At 49.5% G+C, this 22,560-nt stretch overlaps 1 protein-coding gene across 1 annotated transcript in view; it reads right to left on the minus strand.

The window, feature by feature from the left end:
- LY75 (lymphocyte antigen 75) overlaps positions 1-22,560 on the minus strand; it is a 133,330-nt gene that overhangs the window by 59,890 nt on the left and 50,880 nt on the right. The window contains exons 14-18 of the mRNA XM_073545716.1: positions 7,555-7,633; positions 6,838-6,903; positions 5,346-5,463; positions 4,098-4,133; positions 3,805-3,995 (exon numbers count right to left, since the gene is read on the minus strand). Of these exons, the coding sequence (XP_073401817.1) occupies positions 3,805-3,995; positions 4,098-4,133; positions 5,346-5,463; positions 6,838-6,903; positions 7,555-7,633 (490 nt within the window). The remainder of the gene's footprint in view (positions 1-3,804; positions 3,996-4,097; positions 4,134-5,345; positions 5,464-6,837; positions 6,904-7,554; positions 7,634-22,560) is intronic.

Below are 22,560 nucleotides of genomic sequence, written 5' to 3' on the forward strand. Positions count from 1 at the left end.
AGCTTTTTTGCTAGGTTCACTAAATGCTAAAAGTGACCTGCCATTATGATTCTCCAGGTCATTACGAGTTCATAGACAACAAACATGTCTAGGTTCTTTTTTATCTAAGTGGTGAAAAAAAATTCCAAAGTTGTCCAGATACTCGCTTTTGATCGCCCGTTATTGCATTTTAATGCAATGTCACAGCAACCAAAAATTGTAATTCTGGCGTTTTGATTTTTTTTTCTCGCTATGCCGTTTAGCGATCGGGTTAATGTTTTTTTTTTTATTGATAGATCGGGCGATTCTGAACACAGCGATACCAAATATGTGTATGTGTGATTTTTTTTTAAATTGTTTTATTTAATTGTTTTATTTTGAATGGGGCGAAAGGGAGGTGGATTTAAACTTTTATTATTTTTTTTTTATATTTTTTAAAACTTTTTTTTTTTTTTTTTAAATTTTGGCATGCTTCAATAGCCTCCATGGGAGGTTAGAATCATCCCATGCTCGATTGGATCTGTTACATATAGGCGATGAGCAAATCGCCTATATGTAGCTAAATTACTGCATTGCTATGAGCGCCGACCACTGAGTAGCGCTCATAGCAATCCAGCATCAACAACCATAGAGGTCTCCAGGAGACCTCTGGTTGTTGTGCCAACACATTGCTGACCCCCGATCACGTGATGGAGATCAGCCGCGCGGCCGGAAGCGCCGGTTAAATGCCGCTGTCAGCGTTTGACAGTGGCATTTAACTAGTTAATAGTGGAATTGCGATCCACCTGCGCCTAATGCGGGCACATGTGAGCTGTTCAAAATAGCCGAATGTTCCGGCTTTGATGCGGGCTCACCGCTGGAGCCCACATCAAAGCGGGGGGAGACGTCCAATGACGGGCTATGTCCATCATTGGAAGTTAAGGGGTTAAGGTCTGGAGACAGGCTAGGCCACTTCATGACCTTACTGCGCTTCTTTTTGAGCCACTCTTTTGTTGCCGAGGGAAGAAGGTTGTCACTCAGGATTTTATGGTACATGGCTCCATCCATTCTCCCATGGATGCGATGAAGTAGTGCTGTGCCCTTAGCAGAGAAACACCCCCAAAACATAATGTTTCCACCTCCATGCTTGACAGTGGGGATGGTATTCTTTGGGTCATAGGCAGCATTTCTCTTCCTCCAAACACGGCGAGTGGAGTCAATGCCAAAGAGCTCGTTTGTCTCATCTGACCACAGCACCTTCTCCCAATCACTCACAGAATCATGCAGGTTATCATTGCCAAACTTCAGACGGGCCTGCACATGTGCCTTCTTGAGCAGGGGGATCCTGTGGGCACTGCAGGATTTTAAACCTTTATGGTGTAATGTGTTACCAATGGCTTTCTTAGCGACTGTGGTCCCAGCTGCCTTGAGATCATTAACAAGTTCCCCCTTGTGTAGTTTTAGGCTGATCCCGCACCTTCCTCATGATAAAGGATACCCCACGAGGTGAGATTTTGCATGATGCCCCGGATCGATGTCGATTGACAGTCATTTTTCCATTTTTTTACTATTGCACCAACAGTTGTCTCCTTCTCACCCAGCGTCTTACTTATGGTTTTGTAGCCCATTTCAGCTTCGTGCAGGTCTATGATCTTGTCCCTGACATCCTTAGAAAGCTCTTTGGTCTTGCCCATGTTGTAGAGGTTAGAGTATGACTGATTGAGTCTGTGGACAGGAGTCTTTTATAAAGGTGACTATGTAAGACAGCTGTCTATAATGCAGGTAACGAGTTAATTAGGAGCGTCTAACTGGTCTGTAGAAGCCAGAACTCTTAATGGTTGGTGGGGGATAAAATACTTATTTCTCACTGCAAAATGCAAATAAATTTATATAATTTATACAATGTGATTTTCTGGATTTTATTTTTGATATTCTCCCAATGTTAAAATTAACCTACCCTTAAAATTAAAGACCGTTCATCTCTGTCAGTGGGCAAACTTACAAAATCAGCAAGGGATTAAATAATTATTTCCTTCACTGTGTGTGTGTGTGTGTGTGTGTGTGTGTGTGTGTGTGTGTGTGTGTGTATATATATATATATGATATATGTATGTGTGTGTGTATATATATATATATACACACACACACACACAGTATATATATATATATACACACACACACATACAGTGTGTATATATACACATTATATATATATATATATATATATATATATATATATATATATATATATATATATATATATATATATATATATATATATATATATATATATTTTAAGGTAGTGCTGTCATTCAAATAGGGGACACTCGCTTGGCAGCCAAATCAGATCTGGCACGGGTTTTCCATAAAACAATCTCAGTCCATGCGGTTTATTCATGCATCATAAACCATCAAAGCAATAGAAAACAGCATAGCTTCCATGACAGAGCTTCACGCTGTCCAGCCTGTGGTCACACAGGTTGTGCAATGTTCCATACGCAGGCTCTTCAGCCTCACAGTCATCTCAACCGTCAGGGTTCCCTCATGGCTGCTTCAGCTCACTGCAGACGTCCATTCCCTCCAGGGAACTATCAGGCACATGCAGCGTTCACTTGCTGTCAGGAAGACAGCCCCATCTCTCTCAGGCGGGACCTTCCAAAACGGACCAACCAGGTCCCAGCATTCACCCCATGTGACCTACCCTGGCCACCTTATATGGGCCGTAGCCAGGCCCACCGGGTCACATGGGTATGACCTCATCACAGGTCCTTCAACCACTCATACACACTTTATAATAGCGTTCTTAAACACACCCCCTGGGTGGGTTTGTAGGTAACTGGTACCGCCTAACCAGTTACCTGGAGACTTCCCAAACACATTGAAACAGCACCTCAGCAGTATCACTGCTGATCAACATACACACAAGTCTCCATCCCAAGGCCACCTACCTTGAGATACATAACGGTCATTCAGTATTCTGCCACTCATCCTCTCTCCTGGGATATCCACGCAGCAACCCCTAGCGGACACAGTGGTCACTACACCACAATATATGTGAATCTATATACATAATTGCGTTAAACTGTCCGTCATCCACTTCCGTCTGGATGTCCCCGAATCCCACAATCCACTGCGCCGCACCGGAAATCCGCCAACCGCCATTTTGGAACACCCGAGTGATGCCGCTCAGATCCATGGTGCAGCTGCGATCCCGATGCGCTCAGATCCAGGACACAGCTGCGATCCCTCCTACCGCTGGTGTACCAGCGGCCGCTCGGATCCAGGACGCAGCTGCGATCCCGAACGCGGCTGGGATCCCAGCTGCCGCTCGGATCCAGGTCACCGCTGGGATCACAGCTGCCGCTCGGATCCAGGCTGCCGCTGCGATCCTGAAAACACCGCTGTGATCCCGACCGCCGCTCGGATTCCAGCCCGCCGCTGCGATCATGAGGCTGTGAAAAGGGTGTAATGAAGGGGGTATAATGTGAGAGTGTAATGGGGAGGGGGGGAGTAATGAGAGGGATGCCGCCGCCGGACCCCCGCCAGGACCCACTGCCTGACTACATGTGCCGGATCCCACCGCTGCCTGCCCACCCGCCTCCGTGCAGTCACAGCCGGCAGGAAAGACCGTGGCTTGAGGCCTGTGCTGGAGATTGGGTGCGGCCACCCTGTGGTGGTGCAGCATACCATCTCCAGCACAGACCGCAAAACATAGTCTTTCCAGCCGATTGCGACTGCACGGAAGTGGGTGGGCCGCCACCCCCAGCGCCACAAAGCTGCCCCCATCGTGATGTTACTGAATACAGAAAAGTATTCAATATTTAATTTACAGAATTTTGTTTTTACCAAATTTGGCCCTTTATTTTTCAAATATTCCTGTATGCTTCTCATGGCGGTGGTAGAATCGATGGTGGCCAATTCACTGCCATTGCTGGCACAATAGAAAGAGGCTTCCTTGTAGCTGAGGTGAGTATCCGACACAAACCAATATTCGCTGTCTTCGATGATGAGGGAGGCACCTGATCTTTCAGTCTTATCTAAAACAGCCAAAGGACAAAATGAAAAACTGAATAGAAAAGAAATGTAAAAAAAAAAAAATGGTTGGGAAAACACCTTGAAAAAGTTTAGGATTAAATTACCTGGTTGATACCAAACTGGGGTTTTCAGAGGGGCACCTTGAAATAAAGTAAAACACATATGAGATGCTGAATTGTAGAAAATGTAGAAATATAACAACGGTTATTTACATCTAAGGCCGAAATTAGGCGTCCATTAAATGCAGTCTGTGTACAGCGCTGATTGGCAGAAGCAGCCATGTGACAACAATATCACGTGACTTGACGGGAATGGTGATGAAAAAAGAAAAAAAACAAAAAAAACCAAAACCCTGGAATGGCGCCGCTGCAGGAGAGGAGTATCGTTTTTATTTCAGGGGGAACGATTAAGCAAAATTTCTCCAGTGGTAGGAAATCCCTTTATTTTCCTATTTTATACTCATCTTGGTGCTATCCTAGAGACTGATCACCTTTTCTGACCAATTTATTATTTTCAGAAATGCAGAGACTTGCAGAAGATTTGTCCTCCTGGAAGAAAATGTCATTTATAGCTCATGCAGACGAGCGTGTATGTCGGATGTGTGCTATCCGATTTTTTTAATCAGACAGCACTCTGACCTATGTTCTTCAGTAAGGCTAGTTATACTAATGATTTTTTTTTTTTCTCAGTCTAACTGTCCATGAAAGGGAAGATAAATCTCTCGGGTGAGAATCACACATGCAAGTATATGAGTGCACAAAAATAAGAAACGAAAAAGGGATCCTAAATGGAACATCCGACTGACATTCGAGTTTTACAGATACATTTCTATTATAAACCTAGGAAACTGTATTTGATCATGTACTTTTTTTATGCAAATGTACGAAAACGAATCGTGCATGAACGTTAAAAATGGATACACGGATGGCACACTGATGAAAATTAGCTGAAAACTGTCCAAGTTTACTGGATGAAACTTGGAGGATTTTTGATACGTTGGTCTGCAGCCAGCCTTAGGGTGAGTGCACACAGTGCGGATTGAGGCTGCAGATTTTTCCGCGTGGATTTGCAGGTAAATCTGCAGGTAAAGTGACCTGCGGTTTTCCTCTGTGGTTTGACACCTGGACAATGGAACAGGTGTCAAACCGCTGCAGAATCCGCCGAAAGAATTGACATGCTGCGGATTTATAACCGCGGAAAAATCCGCAGCATGTGCACTGCGGTTTTGAAATCCCATCGCTTTGCATTGTACTGTACAATGTCTGCGGAACTGCAGCGGATCCGCAGCAGAATCCGCAGTGTGTGCACATACCCTTATTGTCGGACAGGGATTGAGTCTGCGGGAAGCCCACCTTTAGGAACCTGGCACACCCACTCCAGCTCTGCATCACAGTGAAATGGTTTTAGTCGATAACTTGTTTCAGTTTGGTCCAAAATCCCCATCCAGTACATTCGTTTTGGTAAATTTATCTGTATATTTGGGGAAAAAAAAAAATATAGAAAAAAAGTAAACAAAGCGTAAACTGTAAAAAACAAAACAAACATTTTTAAGAACGCCCACTACAGTGGTTTCCTCCCCTTCTTCCAAAGTAGCTAAAGGGCAGAAGTGATTATTTTTATTTTTTTTACATTTTACAACCCAGCCACCGGCCCTGTTAATTATTACAACTGAGTCTGAACCGCCCACAATCAACAACGAGGGGTCTTAAAATCAAACAAACCTTTAAAAGAGGTTGTGCATGAACTAGATTTTAAAGTTACTGTTAGGGCAACAAAAATATAAGAAAGTTTAGTTTTCAACTGGGCACATAAAACAATAAAATAAAATAATTGCATATAGCCAGGCATGTGGAGAGACTGCTCAAACTGGCAAGCAGAGCACAATCCTAATAGTGTGCATATTACACGCCGTGCGGATTCCATATCAGACACCATCGCTAGTTTCCTATGGGATTCCGCAGTTGCTGTGCCCATGCTGTGGATTTTTCAGCTGCGGAATCGCATAGCAGAAAAATCAGCAGCATGTCCATTAATTTTGCAGAATAGCGGCGATTCCGCCGCCATAGGATTGCATTGAAACGCTCACTTTACGCATATGGCTATGCCCACCATGCGTAAAGTTAGTGCTTCATGTGCGGATGATACCCAGGGTCTGGAGAAGAGGAGACTCTCCTCCAGGCCCTGGGTACCATAATCCCGTTAAAAATAGAATTAAAATATAAAATAGAGATATACTTACCCTCTGTAGGCCCCCGGAGTCCTCAGCGGCGCTGCCGGTACGTTCCATTCCCAGGCGTGCTTTGCGAGAATGACCTCTGATGATGTAGCGGTCACGCGAGCGCTACGTCATCAAAGGTCCTTCGCGCAAAGGTCGCCTGGGAATGGAACTTGCTGGCAGTGACGCTGAGGACAGGGATCGCCACTGAGGAGATCGGGGGCCGCCTGGAGGTAAGTATATCCCTATTTTTTTTTTTAATTATTTTTAACATTCTATCTTTACTATTGAGGTCACATAGGTGGCCTCAATAGTAAAACGTTGGTCACACTTGTCAAGCACTATGCTTGACAAGTGTGACCAACCTGTCAATCACTTTTCCAAGCAATGCTTCTAATCTCTTGGAAAAGCGCTAGCATTCTGCAAGCTAAAAACGCTTGTGTTTTGCGGGAAAACGCATGCAAATTCTGCATGCGTTTTACCCATGGCGGGGAGTTGCGGAAATGCTGCGGACAGTTCCACAGCATTTCTGCAACGTGGGCACATAGCCTTATAATTAATGACTAAGAACTGGAAGAACTGTTCATCCCAACAGCACAGCCAGGGTCCACGTACACAGCACGACCCACCTCAAATGCAGCACAGTCCCGGAGAGCGTAGTCCTCCTGAAAATCACTCAGTACTGTGGAGGAAATCTTTGGACGAAAGATACTACAGGGTTAAAATACAAAAAAAAAAAAAACAACCCAAAAGCCTAATGCTTTACAAAAGAAGCAACGTGTTAGTATGTAATGTACCAACCATATTATGTATCAAGACAACTAGAGCAAAAAAAGAAAATTCCTATATGTTTATTTTAGGGTCAAATAAAGAGAGGAAAGTACAATTCAGTAAAAAAAGAAAAAAAAAGGAATTATATTTTTACTTTATGCACAAATAAAACTAATAAAATTTTTCTAAAAAAAGGGGGGGGGGGGGGACAGCCCTGTGTTTCAAGAAATAAAAAAACAATTCTGGCCACCAAAAGGTTAAGCCACCAATTTCCTTAGTGGTATGGTGTAGCCATTTTTTTAGCAGATCTTTTCTTACGCCTTAGATTATATTTAGATTGTAGTCTAAGTATCAAAGCAAGTCAGATCTCATCCCTGACTCAATCCTACTCTGGTCTCCCTCATGCTTTTCACTGCAGCTTCAACTGTCTGTTGTGTATATACCAGTATGTCAGTGCAAGTATAAGTGATCACAAATGTGTACTAGGAGGGAGAACCCAAACCTAAGGTTTATTTCCCGCATGTTTAGTACAAACAGAAATGAGAGAAAGAAGAGTACATGAGATATTGACTTACGGGACGGCCATCACTCCATTCCCAGCTTCCCAGATTTCTTTTATTTAACCCCAGCCAGATCCATCGGGTAGAACCGGTACTGGTAATAAAGAAATCAACAGATTAAGGGTATGTCCACCTAAAGTGCCCAGAAAATGCTCAAAAGAGCGAACATCTCCATTTCTATGTAAATACGACTTGCTGATCACATGTTCAGGCGGCCGAGCATCTTTTACCCTCTTCAAGTTTCCAAAAATGCCAAAAGGTGCAGAGACGTGAGCGGATCATAATTCAGGTGTTTTACACTTGGGAGACGCTCCATACTTTACAATAGAAAGAAGTTTATGGGAAGGAAAAAGCAAAATACTAGCACACAGGTTCTCCATGCACGGAGCCGAACAGCTGATCAGCCGGCGCCATCCAGGTTCCCTCTGTAGCTAATTCGGTAAGCGCTATAGCTTGCCGAATAAGCAGGGACCCGAAGAAAATCGCTCATCTCTACTCGTGACTGCTTACGTCATGCTGACTGACAGCTGGGTCCCTGTAGTTAGGCAGTGGGGAACCGGCTGTCAATCACCACGACATCAGCAGTCATGCCAATGTGGGGAGGAGGACTCCCAGACAGTGACTGGGCCGGAACCCAGGGGACCGCAATCAGGGTTCCTGAAGGAACAACACTGGGGGGACAACAAATGGAGACATACGACTAAAGGTGTCAGGGCAACAGGGGGCGGGGCGAAGACAAAAGGAGGAGGGGGCGCGCTCAGTTGGCAGAGAGTGTGACAGGAGGCGAGAAGACGAGTGACTTAGAGAGAGACGGGGTCACGAGCGGTGTGTGTAAGAGACACCGTCAGGAGTCTGTGAGGAGAAAGCTACGCACTCACCGACAAGAGAGACGTGAGAGACTTTTACTGGAGGCCGCTCCCCGCCCACGGTCGCACACAGCCACGCCCGCTGCCCCCCGCCCTTTTGAGACAGGTCCGTTACCTCAAGTCGCCGCTGTGACGACACATAAAATGGCTACAGCGGCCTGGACACTGCCCCCCTGTCTCCTTCCACAGCTGCAGCCCTGCCAACACCGGCCCAGTGGATGCCACCTCGCCATAGGCGGCAATAGAGGCCCACGTCCCGTCTACAAAGGGACCCTGAGCAGAGGCCGGCCGATCGTCATTTGGGAAACTGCGTCATCACTGCGCTGTGAGACGAGAGCCGGTAAAAGACGTCCTGAAAGCCCCACCAGCACAGAGTCTTCAGGGCCTGTTGTGCCCCACCAGCACAGAGTCTTCAGGGCCTGTTGTGCCCCCACCAGCACAGAGTCTTCAGGGCCTGTTGTGCCCCACCAGCACAGAGTCTTCAGGGCCTGTTGTGCCCCCACCAGCACAGAGTCTTCAGGGCCTGTTGTGCCCCCACCAGCACAGAGTCTTCAGGGCCTGTTGTGCCCCCACCAGCACAGAGTCTTCAGGGCCTGTTGTGCCCCCACCAGCACAGAGTCTTCAGGGCCTGTTGTGCCCCCATCAGCACAGATCCTTCAGGGCCTGTTGTGCCCCCATCAGCACAGATCCTTCAGGGCCTGTTGTGCCCCACCAGCACAGATCCTTCAGGGCCTGTCGAGCCCAAATCATCCCGGGATATCGAGGCGTCAAGGCAGCCGCATCAGCGACCTCTAAGCGGCCACACCTGCGATCCCGAGCGACGTCTGGAAGGATAAGTGAACTATAGGAAATAAGGACCCATAGTTTGGCCATACGTTGCCTTCTTCACCCGGACTAGCCGGGTTAGTCACATTGAATATAAGAAAAGTATTGTTTATTTTGTTGAGTCCCTGCGAGGACAGATTGTTGTTACCCTTTTTACTTGTTCAGCATAGCCCCAGCGGCTCCAAGTTATAAAAGTTGATTTCACAAGTCATACCGTCTCGTGTCTCGTCACTGCATCCTGAGAATCTGCTCAACCCTACACTTGGTGTAGTCGGCAGGATGCAGTCTCCGAGCACGGACAGTGGTGCCCCTGATCAGGGTGGAGCTGTCAACTTTACAAATAATGAGGGTCCCCGCTCCAGCATTTCATTGGGGGCCATGCTGAACAACCTGCCTAGATTTTCCGGCTCCAATACTATGCTATGGAGCTGGACAGAGCGGATGCGGGGACTCTTTCGGATGCACCCAATGACCCCTGATCTGGAAGCCGAAGTGGCACTCATGGCACTAGACGGGGAGGTGCGGAGGTCAGTGATGTTGAAACCTCCGGGGCACCGCAACACTTTTGAAAAAGTGTTACAGATAGTAGAACAGACCCATGGGGACCCTACTAATGTGGGAGAGGAAAGTACCCGTTTGTTTAGTCGGATGCAGGCAGAGGGAGAGACGATCACTCAGTACACGAATGTCCTCCAAGAATTGCATAAGGCTATTGAAAGAAAAGACGGGGTAGGGGTAGGACCTGTTGACATTACCCTACGTGACCTACTGGTGACTGGTCTGCGAGATCCATTAATAAAGCAGGCATTGCGGGAGCAGATCAGAATGAATCCCCGAATAGACTTTTCAGAGGTGGGAAGTCAGGCACGGGCTCGAGAGCAAGAGCAGGGGATGGCGGTCCCCGTGGGGAAGGTCCGAGGTGTGGAGGCCTCCGCGAACGCAGTCGAGGAGCCTCAGTGGGTGGAGGAGATGAAGCAAGAGTTGAAAAATATTAAGGGCGAGTTGGAACCGAGACCGGGACTGGATGACCTAGCTTTAACCCCGGCCCCTGGGGATCCCGCCCCCCGCGGGGTGGTCAGCCTACAAAGGCCCGGTGTTTTGAGCGTGGAGAACCAGGCCACTTCGCCCGAGAGTGTCCGCGGTGTGGGAGATACCCACCCCGGCGACCATTAAACTAAAGGGCTCCGGGCTGGGGGGACGCAGCTCGGAGCCGAAAACAACAACTAGGGGTGGTAGAAGTCCCGAAGATTTGGTAGCAAAGTGTCCGGTGGTATGGGCAGAAGTGGAGGGCCGGGCCGTCCGGTGTCTGGTGGACACGGGGTCACAAGTAATCACCATGCCCACAACGTACTTTCAACAAAACTTCCCGGAGGCAGCAAGACCTCAGTGGGGGCCCAAGATCAGACTAATAGCCGCCAACCAACTGCCTGTCCCAGTTGCCGGGGTAATGTGGGTGCAGGTGACGTTGTGCGGTAAATCCTTTGGTCGCAGAGGGGTGGTGCTAACTCAAGGAGAAGCTGATCAACGGCACCCCGTCACCCTAGACATGAATATTTTACGAGAGTTCGGCAACTTACTACTAAATGATCCGACACAGAAGATTCTGAAGCAGTGGGGTTCTCGCACAGCTCAGGGACAGGTATTCCAGCAGCTGGTGCAAGGTGCACGGGTGCATCAGGACTGGCAGGAGGGCGAGGCTCTGGGCAAGGTCATCGCGTCAGCAGCTCCCCTGCTTGTGCTACCTCCTGGACAGACTGTGGTGGCCCTGCCAATTCGAGCCCCGATACCTTTGGAGGGCGTGGAGGTGCAGGTGGAGCCGTGTCACTCGGAGCGCTTATCTCCTGGCATACTGGTGGCCCGTTCCCTGGCTACGGTGCAAAAAGGAACCGTCCTGGTATGCTGTGTTAACCTTGAAGACCGATACACTGTTCTGAAAGCACGGACTGAACTGGCTAAACTAGTAAGGCCTTTAGAAGAAGTGCTGCCAGCTCCTGCGGTTCAATTGCGAGTACACGCCGAGGTTCCTTGGGAAGTAACAATTCGAACCTTACAGGCCAACGAAGTCTCGGCAGTCGGGACAGAAAAAGGGTCGAAATATTTTGGAGCAGATGCGGGCCGAGCTTTCTGGGTTAACTGCAGCCCAACTCTCAGATAAAAACATTTCTAGGACAGTACCATGAAGTATTTGCTAGTCATGAGGACGATTTTGGGTGTACCACCGCCATCACTCATGAAATCCCCACAGCGGGAGCGGCCCATATCCGGGAACTATATCGACAGATTCAGCCACAACTCTATCAAGAGCTGAAAACTTTGCTGGCCCAGATGCTGCAAAAAGGGGTGATACTGGAAAGTCAAAGGCCCTGGGCGGCTCCAATCGTGTTGGTCCGGAAGAAAGATGGTACACTACGATTCTGTGTGGATTATCGTAAACTGAATGCTTGCACTATTAAAGACTCATACCCATTGCCCCGCATAGAAGAATCCCTGTCCGCCTTGGGGAAGGCAACATATTTTTCGACCCTGGACTTGGCCAGTGGGTACTGGCAGGTGCCCTTGTCAGAAGAAGATAGAGCCAAGACGGTGTTCATATTGCCCATGGGACTGTTTGAGTTTAATCGAATGCCGTTTGCCAGCCCAAACACCCCCGGGACCTTTCAGCGATTGATGGAGCGGCGTCTGGGAGATCTCAATTTTGAGGCCACGTTGATCTACCTGGACGACATCATCGTCTATGCCGCCACCTTCGAGGACCACCTAAAGCGGTTGGGACAGGTACTCAGCCGGTTGCAAAAGTACGGGTTGAAGGTGAAGCCTCATAAATGTCACCTATTTCGCTCCCAGATTGAGTATCTGGGTCATGTCGTTTCAGCAGAGGGAGTGAGGCCCATCCCAGGAGAAGGTTGCTGCTATCCAGGAATGGCCTACCCCCGAGACGGTAAAAGATGTGCGGGCTTTTCTGAGGTTAGCCGGATATTACCGTCGTTTCGTAAAGAATTTTGCATGTCGAGCTCGAGCCTTGCACGACCTGCTGATGGGGGCTCCCGCTGGGGCCAATGGGCGAAGAATCCAGTGGCAACACCCTCAGGAAGAGGCCTTCCGAGACCTCAAGGCTGCGCTCTCGGATGCCCCAGTGTTGGCTTATGCAGACTTCTCACATCCGTTCATCTTGCACACTGACGGGAGTCTTCACGGGCTGGGGGCTGTGTTGTCGCAGGTACAAGATGGCCGGGAGAGGGTGATCGCATATGGAAGCCGCTCACTCCATGACTCTGAGCGTAACCCTGACAATTACAGCTCCTTCAAGCTCGAGCTCCTCGCAGTGGTGTGGGCCATGACGGAGAGATTCGCAGAGTACCTAGTGGGCTCCAAGGTGGTGGTGCGAACTGACAACAAACCCACTGGCTCATTTGGAAAACGCCAAATTGGGGGCTCTGGAACAGCGATGGGTGGCCCGGATGGCAAAGTACAATTATAAGATTATCTACAAAAGACGGGCCGAGAATGTCCATGCAGACGCCCTCTCCAGGATTCGACATACAACTCCAGGGCAGAATCGAGACGAAGAATTAGGAGAGGAAATACCGTTCGCTCTCACTACTGCCATGCTCACAACTGACAATAAAAATAATATCTTCCCCCGAGACCCCAAGGGGCATGTTAGAACAATCCCGGGATAAGTAGGTACAACAACAACAAGACGATGAAGAGGTTGGCCTTCTCAGGACGTGGGTCGCCGCTGGGCAATTGCCCACTGACTCTCAACGACAAAGTTTGACTCAAGACCTGTTGCTGATGTTGCGACAATGGGAGAGATTGGTTATCTGAAAGGGACTATTGTACCGTAAAATAACATCACAAACAACCTCAATGACGGCTTGGCAGGTGGTTACGCCAGGAGCCAAACTTCACCTACTGGCTCGGGAAGCTCACGAAAAAGGGGCCCACTTTGGAACAAAAAAGACCTTGCAATGGCTGCAACAGAAAGCTTACCAGCCGCGTTTGCCAGCTGTTGTAGACGAAATTTGCCAGACCTGCCGCTTATGCGAATTGGCCAAACCACCTGCTCAGCGAGCCGCAACACAGACTATTGTGACCTCAGCGCCCCTTGAGCACCTGACGGTGGATTACCTGACTATTGGGCCCGCATTTCAGGGATACGAACACTGCCTCGTTATGGTAGATAGTTTCACCAAGTTCACTGTGGTCACCCCCCACTCGGGATCAGACCGCAGAGTCAGCTGCCTCCGCAATTTGTAGAAACTTTATACAAGAATACGGCTGTATTCAACGAATACATTCTGAACAGGGAGCATGTTTTTTGGGAAAAGTTATGGAAGAACTACATCACCTCTATGGAAATGACAAATCCCAGACCACACCGTATCACCCGCAAGGAAATGGGACTTGTGAACGATTTAATCGGACATTGATTCAGATGTTGCGCACTCTGGAGAGTGACAAGAAGGCCCGTTGGCCCGAATATGTTTCTGAATTAGTATGGGTTTATAACAATTGGGTACATCGAGTTAGTGGCTATACCCCCTACTCCCTGTTGTTTGGACGAGAGGGTAAAGGGATCACGGAGGTGGAGTTGGACCCCGAAGAATCTCAGCCCTGGACCGGAGTGTCGTCTTGGGTCCGAAATCATCGCCATTGGCTGCAAATTCTTCATCGAATTGTACACACCAAGCTCCGAGACTGGGAGCACCCAGGGAAAAATGCAACCCCACCTCCTCACCTCCAAAGCGGGGACCGTGAGCTTGTACTAGAACAACGCCCCCAGAACAAGCTAGGAAGAGAGTCCTTATCGGGTCTTACGCCGTATCCATCCGGAAGGACCTGTGTACGAAATACGACCCGAGGAGGATGAAACACTGCCCACTCGTATTGTGCATCATAATATGTTACGCCCGTGTACTTCCACCGACCCGAAGCAACTGGTGCCTGCCCCGTCGACATCTGAACCATCATCCATATGTTGGGACCCGGATGACGACGACTACGATTTTCCTCCAGAACCCAGAGGCCCTCCACTCAGTAATGAACCAGCTGACACAATTAGCCCGCCTGCACCAAGCAGCCCTCCAATCTCCACCACCCCAGAAGACTCCACCCCAGTTGAACGGAGATACTCCGAGCGGTCAACAGCTGGCAAACCTCCTGAACGATATGAACAAGTTCAGTTCAAATGGCAACGAACATTGAAACCCCTACAGACCAATCTCAATAGACTAAGGCCCTCGCTCGAGGACTGGCGAACTTACAGGGTGGGGGAATGTGGGGAGGACGACTCCCAGACAGTGACTGGGCCGGAACCCAGGGGACCACCATCAGGGTTCCTGAAGGAAGAACACTGGGGGGGGATAACAAAGGGAGACACACAACTAAAGGTGTCAGGGCAACAGGGGGCGGGGCGAAGACAAAAGGAGGAGGGGGCGCTCAGTTGGCAGAGAGTGTGACAGGAGGCGAGAAGACGAGTGATTTAGAGAGAGACGGGGTCAAGAGCGGTGTGTGTAAGAGACACCGTCAGGAGTCTGTGAGGAGAAAGCTGCGCACTCACCGACAAGAGAGACGAGAGGTTTTTACCGGAGGCTGCTCCCCGCCCACGGTCGCACACACCCACGCCTCCTGTCCCCCGCCCTTTTGAGACAGGTCCGTTACCTCAAGTCGCCGCTGCGACGACACGTATAACGGCTACAGCGGCCTGGACACTGCCCCTGTCTCCTTCCACAGCTGCAGCCCTGCCATCACCGGCCTCAGTGGATGCCACCTCGCCATAGGCGGCAATAGAGGCCCACGTCCCATCTACAAAGGGACCCTGAGCAGAGGCCGGCTGATCGTCATTTGGGAAACTGCGTCATCACTGCGCTGTGAGACGAGAGCCGGTAAAAGACCTCCTGAAAGCCCCACCAGCACAGAGTCTTCAGGGCCTGTTGTGCCCCACCAGCACAGAGTCTTCAGGGCCTGTTGTGCCCCACCAGCACAGAGTCTTCAGGGCCTGTTGTGCCCCACCAGCACAGAGTCTTCAGGGCCTGTTGTGCCCCACCAGCACAGAGTCTTCAGGGCCTGTTGTGCCCCACCAGCACAGAGTCTTCAGGGCCTGTTGTGCCCCACCAGCACAGAGTCTTCAGGGCCTGTTGTGCCCCACCAGCACAGAGTCTTCAGGGCCTGTTGTGCCCCACCAGCACAGAGACTTCAGGGCCTGTTGTGCCCCCACCAGCACAGAGACTTCAGGGCCTGTTGTGCCCCCACCAGCACAGAGACTTCAGGGCCTGTTGTGCCCCCACCAGCACAGAGACTTCAGGGCCTGTTGTGCCCCCACCAGCACAGAGACTTCAGGGCCTGTTGTGCCCCACCAGCACAGATCCTTCAGGGCCTGTCGAGCCCAAATCATCCCGGCATATCGAGGCGTCAAGGCAACCGCATCAGCAACCTCTAAACGGCCGCACCTGAGATCCCGAGCGACGTCTGGAAGGATAAGTGAACTATAGGAAATAAGGACCCAAAGTTTGGCCATACGTGGCCTTCGACACCCGGACTAGCCGGGTTAGTCACATTGAATATAAGAAAAGTATTGTTTATTTTGGTAAGTCCCTGCGAGGACAGATTGTGGTTACCCCTTTTACTTGTTCAGCATAGCCCCAGCGGCTCCAAGCTATAAAAGTTGATTTCACAAGTCATACCCTGTCTCGTGTCTCGTCACTGCATTCTGAGAATCTGCTCAACCCTACACCCCGTCAACAGAGCAGAGGAAAAGTTGCTGCTTTGTCGATGCGACATCAGAGAAAGTTGCCGATTTGCCAGGAGGAGAAGTCTTTAATTAGCAACTACTTGCCTGTTAGTTCTTTGACCCATAGTGAAAAAAAATGTAATAGTCCTGGATAATCCCAATAATGGGCTAGAAAAAAAGCAGGCAAATCGCACCCAAAAAATAAATGTTCAAGCGACAACACAAAAAAAAAATAAACTTACAAAAATAGGAAATGTGAACAAAAACAGGATTTTTGGTTGCTTACCGTAAAATCTGTTTCTCGGAGCCTTCATTGGGGGACACAGGAACCATGGGTGTATGCTGCTGCCACTAGGACACTATGCACATAAGAAAATTAGCTCCTCCTCCGCAGTATACACCCCACCGACTGGCGCTCAGTCAGTTATTGAGAAAGCAGTAGAAGTAGTAGAGTAGAGAACAAGCACACAACTCAACTGTATCTATAAAACACAAAACGAATAACAGAAGTTGTGAAAAATGGGAGGGTGCTGTGTCCCCCAGGCTCCGAGAAACAGATTTTACGGTAAGCAACCAAAAATCATGTTTTCTCCATCGCTTCATTGGGGGACACAGGAACCATGGGACGTCCCAAAGCAGTCCCTGGGGAGGGAAAGCAAACTTCCATCAGGCCAGCGGACTCACCACCGCTGCCTGCAAGATCCTTCTTTGTAGGCTAGCATCCGCCGAAGCCTAGGTGTGGACCCTGTAGAATTTCACAAACATGTGAACAGATGACCAGGTTGCAGCCTTGCAAAGCTGCAGCGCAGAAGCTCTGTGGTGCACTGCCCAGGAGGCACCCACTGCCCGAGTGGAGTGATCCCTAACCCCCGGAGAAGGCACTCTGCTCTTGGCCCGGTAAGCCTCCAAGATTGCCGATCTAATCCAGCGAGCAATAGTCGCCTTGGAGGCCGGCAGGCCCTTTCGTGCACCATCCGGTATGACAAAAAGGAAGTCTGTCTTCCGTAACGCCTCGGTCCTAGCCAAATAGACCCTCGTCGCCATGACCAGGTCCAGTCTGTTCAAGGAGCGTTCCCGGGGATGAGATGGAGCCGGGCAAAAAGAAGGTAGGACGATGTCTTCATTCAGGTGGAAGGCAGACACTACCTTGGGATGGAAGGAAGGCTGAGGTCGCAGTACCACCTTATCCTGGTGAATCACCAAGAAAGGGGGGCGACAAGAAAGGGCCGCCAATTCCGAGACACGCCGGATGGAAGTAATGGCCACAAGAAAAGCCACTTTCCAAGAGAGAAAGGATAGAGAGACCTCCTTGAGAGGTTCAAAGGAAGGACCTTGTAGGGCCTCTAAGACTAGAGTTAGATCCCAGGGATCTACGGGCGCTCGATACGGCTGTGCTGTGTGAGCTGCCCCCTGCAGAAAGGTCTTGCCCTGCTGACGAGACGATAACGACCTCTGGAAAAGAACGGAAAGCGCCAATACTTGGCCCTTTAGAGAACTAAGGGCAAGGCCAGCGTCCAGGCCCACCTGGAGGAAAGCCAGAATAGAAGGGAGCGAAAAAGACATAGGCGGAATGCGATTGGATTCGCACCAACCAAAACCACCATGGTTACTTACCGGTAGCCGGTTTTTCCGGAACCCATGACAGCACCACATGAGAGAGGGATCCGCCCCGCCAGGACAGGAACCTACTGAAACATAAGGGGCGGCACCTCTCCCCCGCTTCAGTTGGATTACAGAGCATTTGAGAGGACTTCCCGGTTAGTTACATATTTATCCAACACCACATCACACAAAAACACCTGACTATTGTGCACACCCAAACGGTGAAAACGGGGGGAAATATACGGGTGCTGTCATGGGTTCCGGAAAAACCGGCTACCGGTAAGTAACCATGGTGGTTTTCCCTTCACCCATGACAGCACCACATGAGAGATTCTGGAGACTTCGAACACCTTAGGGAGGGACCACCGCTTGCAGCACCCTTCTACCAAAGGTCAAGTCAGCCGAGGAGGATAGATTTAGTCTATAGTGTCTAAAGAAAGTTGAGGGTGAGGCCCAGGTAGCGGCCTTACAAATTTGCTCTATTGATACCTCTGCTTTCTCAGCCCAGGAGGTCGCCACGGCTCTGGTGGAATGAGCCTTGATGCCGTCAGGAACCGGGACGCCACTAACCGAATAGGCTACACTAATGGCCTCCCTAATCCATCGGGCAATAGTCCCCTTTGACACTCCATAACCTTTCCTAGCACCCTGGAAGGCTACAAATAGGGACTGGGACCTCCTCCACTGGCTGGTTATAGACATATACTCTACTAAGGCTCTTTTAACGTCTAGGCTATGAAACTTTTCCTCCCCTGGGTTTTTTGGATTCTCGCAAAAGGAAGGGAGGACAATTTCTTGGTTTCGGTGAAAGTTAGTTACTACTTTCGGCAAGTAAGCAGGGTCTGTTCTCATAACCACCCTATCCTGGTATATCTGTGCATATGGCGGGTTGACTGAAAGGGCCTGCAAGTCACTAACCCTACGTGCCGACGTTAGAGCTACCAGAATGATGGTTTTTAGGGTGAGATTTTTAGTTGAAATCTGCTGTATGGGTTCAAACGGCTCCTTCGTAAGGGATTCCAGTACCAGATTTCGATCCCATGGAGCTATTTTCGGTAAGGAAATTGGCCTAGATCTGTGGCAAGATTTTATAAACCTGGCTACCCATCTGTTTGCCGCTATATTGCAATTGTATAATGCCCCCAGCGCTGAAACCTGTACTTTGAGGGTATTTACCGCCAGGCCTAGCTCTAGGCCTGCCTGCAAGAACTCCAAGATGGACTCGATTGGAGGTTCTTGACCTAACGGTTTTCCCAGGAATTGTAGGAATTTCTTCCACGTCCTGCCATATATGTTGGTTGTTATTGGTTTTCTACTTTTCATTAGAGTAGTCACCAATCCCGGGGAAAACCCTTTATCTCTCAAAAGTGCCCTCTCAAATTCCACGCCGTCAGATGGAGCCCCTTGACTTGTTTGTGGAATATCGGCCCCTGAGCTAATAAATCTGGAATTTCTGGCAGTACCCACGGGTCCGAGAGAGACATCATTTGTAGTAGTGAAAACCACGGCCTTTTTGGCCAGAACGGGGCTATGAGGATTACTCTGGCTTGCTCGTCTCTTATCTTTTTTATCACTGCCGGGATTAACGCTACTGGGGGAAAGGCATAGCCCAGTTTGAACGACCACGGGATTTGTAGAGCATCTACTGCCCACGGGTTTTCCCCTGGGTTCAATGAGCAGAACCTCTTCACTTGCCGGTTGCTTTTGGTGGCAAAGAGGACGATTACCGGCTGCCCCCATAACTGTACTATCCTCTGGAATATTACCCGATTTAAGGCCCACTCTCCCTGTTTTAACTTGTTGCGGCTTAGAAAGTCGGCTTGAACATTTTCTGTCCCTTTGATATGTAGGGCCTTCAGGGAGGTTAGATGTTGTTCTGCCTTGAGGAAGATTCTTTTGGCTTCGTCCATTAGGGAGTTTGACCTTGTCCCTCCCTGGTGGTTGACATACGCTACTGCCACCCTGTTGTCTGACATAATTCGGACGTTTTGGCCCTGTAACATGGGAATGAATGTATCTAGGGCTCTGTTTATCGCTCTCAACTCTCTTAAGTTGGAGGAAGCCTTCGCTCTATCTGACTCCAGGACCCTTGGGCTATATGTTCTCTCAGGTGTGCCCCCCATCCCGAGGAGCTTGCGTCTGTCAATATTACATCGGACACGGGCCTGTGCCACAAAGTCCCCCCTGCTAAATTTGTGCCGTCTAGCCACCAAGTGAGAGAGTTTTTCCCCCTTTCGGAAAGTTCCAGCTTCCCTTCTAAATACCCTTTTAATCGTTTCTGGGCTGACAAGATTTCCACCTGCAGTTGTCGGGTATGAAACTGTGCCCAGTTGACCGCCGGGATACAGGCTGTTAGCGTGCCCAACAGGGACATTGCCCTTCTTAGGGTCATGTGAGGATGCTGTATTGCTGTAAGAGTCATTTCTCTCACCTTCTCTAGTTTTTTCTCTGGCAAGAGACAAACTTGTCGGTCGGAGTCCAAGACAAAACCTAGAAATGTCTGTTTCCTTAGGGGTTGAAGTTTTGATTTTTTTAAGTTTACCATCCAACCCAGTTTTTGCAGGGTCTCTGTTATCTTGTCTACCTGATGTGCGCAGTGATCTTCTGACTTGCCAATGACCAGAAAATCGTCCAAGTAAGGCACCATAATCACATTGTGGATTCGAAGGAAAGCTGTCATTTCTGCTATTACTTTTGTAAAAACCTTGGCGCTATGGAGATGCCGAACGGAAGAGCTGTAAATTGAAAATGCCTGAGGTCGCCCTGGATGTATAGGGCTACCCTCAGGTATTTCTGGTATTCATGGTGCATCGGGATATGGTAATAGGCATCCTTCAAATCTATTACGGCCATGAAGCAGTTGTGGTGTAACAGCTTTATGGCCGAAGTCACTGATTCCATTTCGAATGTTTGGTTCATGATCCTTTGATTGAGGCGCCTGAGATTTATTATTGTTCTGAAGGAAAGATCGGGTTTTTTTATTAGGAAGAGGGGAGAATAGAACCCCCTTCTCTCTTGATCTTTTGGGACCTCTATCAGAACTCGTTTCTCCAACAGTCCTAAGATTTCTGTCTCTATGGCTAACTGCTCTCCTGGTTCCTTCCTGATGGGGGTTACCACAAATGAAGCTCTTGGATGCTGGAAGAAGGGGATTTTTAGGCCATTCTTTATAATGTTCAGAATCCAATTGTTGGCCGATATTTTCTCCCATTCTTGGGAAAAGAACCTCAATCTTCCCCCCCACAGGAGGGCTGGTGTCATTGCGGGGATTTTTTGGCGGTTGAGGAAGTTCCCCCAAACATGAACCCCGGTTCTTTTTTCCTCTTGTCGTCCCACCTTTTTCGCTCTCCCGGGGGACGGCCTCGATTGAACCTTCCCCTCCGAAAGGGCGGTCTTCTTTGATCACCCATGAATCTGGGGAAGCCCTTCTTTTTATCACCGGCTTTCTCCAGGATGTCATCCAGGTTTTTTCCAAACAGGAACTGCCCATCACATGGTAACGAGCATAATTTTGCTTTAGATTGAATGTCCCCAGGGCAGCCTTTGAGCCATAACGCCCGTCTTGCGGCGTTCGATAGCCCCGCTGCTCTTGCCGTTAACCTCATTGAGTCGGCGGAGGTGTCAGCCAAGAAGGCGGCAGCTCCGTGTAGCAGGTACATTTCTCCTAATATTTTTTCTCTTGGTACTTTGGAGACTAATTTTTCTTCAAGTTGTTGCAACCAGACCATTAATGACCGGGCTGTACAGGTGCCGGCTATTGCTGGTTTCAGACCCCCTGCCGCTGCCTCCCAAGTGTGCCTTAGGTATGAGTCCGCTTTTTTATCCAAGGGGTCTCTCAAAACCCCTGAATCCTCCAGGGGCAGGGCCGACTTCTTAGAAGACCTAGACACTGCCGCGTCAATCTTTGGGACTTTGTCCCAGACGTCCGTGTCCTTAGCCTCAAAGGGGTATCTTCGCTTTGAAGAGGAGGGAAGGCTACCTGACCTCTCCGGTTTCTTCCACTCTCTCTCGATTAGGGCCTGAACCTTGTCATTGACCGGAAAGGTACGCTTCTTCCTTTCTTGCAGGCCGCCAAACATTACATCCTCCAGCGATCTCTCTATCTTCTCCTCCTGCAGGCCCATAGTGGACCTGATGCCTTTAAGGAGAGCGTCCGTATCTTCTACTGGAAAGCAAGGTCTGCCCCCCGTATCACTGTCTGAGGATGAAGATGACCCGTGCTCCGCTTGATACTCTGAAGAAGAGGAGCCTGACGAGGAACTCGGGGAGGCTTTCCTACTCTTGCTCTTCTTTTTTAATAATTTTTTAAGCGAGCCCTGTACCTCAGATTTTATTATGGATCTGAGGTTTGTTGCCAGGCTCGGCGCCTCTTCAGCCATAGTCCGCTGGATACAGCTGACACAAGTCCTTTTGGCAATCTTTCGCTAAAGGGCTGCGGAATATTGCACATTCTCTGTTTTTCTTTTTACTTATAGCTTTTTTGCCTCTCTAAGTAAAGGGAAGGAGAGAAAAAAAAAAAAAAGACATAGGAAGGCCTATTATAATGTTATCTAACTTTCACGGAGATCACTCACCACCCAGGAAAGACCGGTATCGGCCTCTGAGGCTGTGAAGGAGCATGCGCTCTGCGCTCTTTTGACCTCGAGGAATCCCTCGATCGGTGACTTGGACGACTGCTGCTTTTGCCGCTCGAGCGGCTCTTGCGACCAGAAGCTTGCGATGGGGGCAGAGACAATGGGGACGGTGAGCGATCCTCCTGAGACGCTATTGTCACCCCCTGCAGCCGCTTCTGCTCCCTCTTTTATCGGTGAGTGAGCCCCTCATTACCCCTCCCCCCCGCGACCGCCAGCCGCCTGGCCGGCGCCGCGCCCGGCGCCATGACCGTCGCGTCCTGATGACGTCAGCGGTCGCGCTCCCAGAATCCTCTGCGCCGCTGACGTCAGACGCCGGTCTCCGCCCCCGGCTTCCCCTGCATGCAGGCGAAGGACGGGCGCG

Source organism: Dendrobates tinctorius, unplaced genomic scaffold (genome assembly GCF_039654945.1).
Source record: "Dendrobates tinctorius isolate UK_male_01 unplaced genomic scaffold, ASM3965494v1 ptg000143l, whole genome shotgun sequence".
NCBI lineage: Eukaryota > Metazoa > Chordata > Amphibia > Anura > Dendrobatidae > Dendrobates > Dendrobates tinctorius.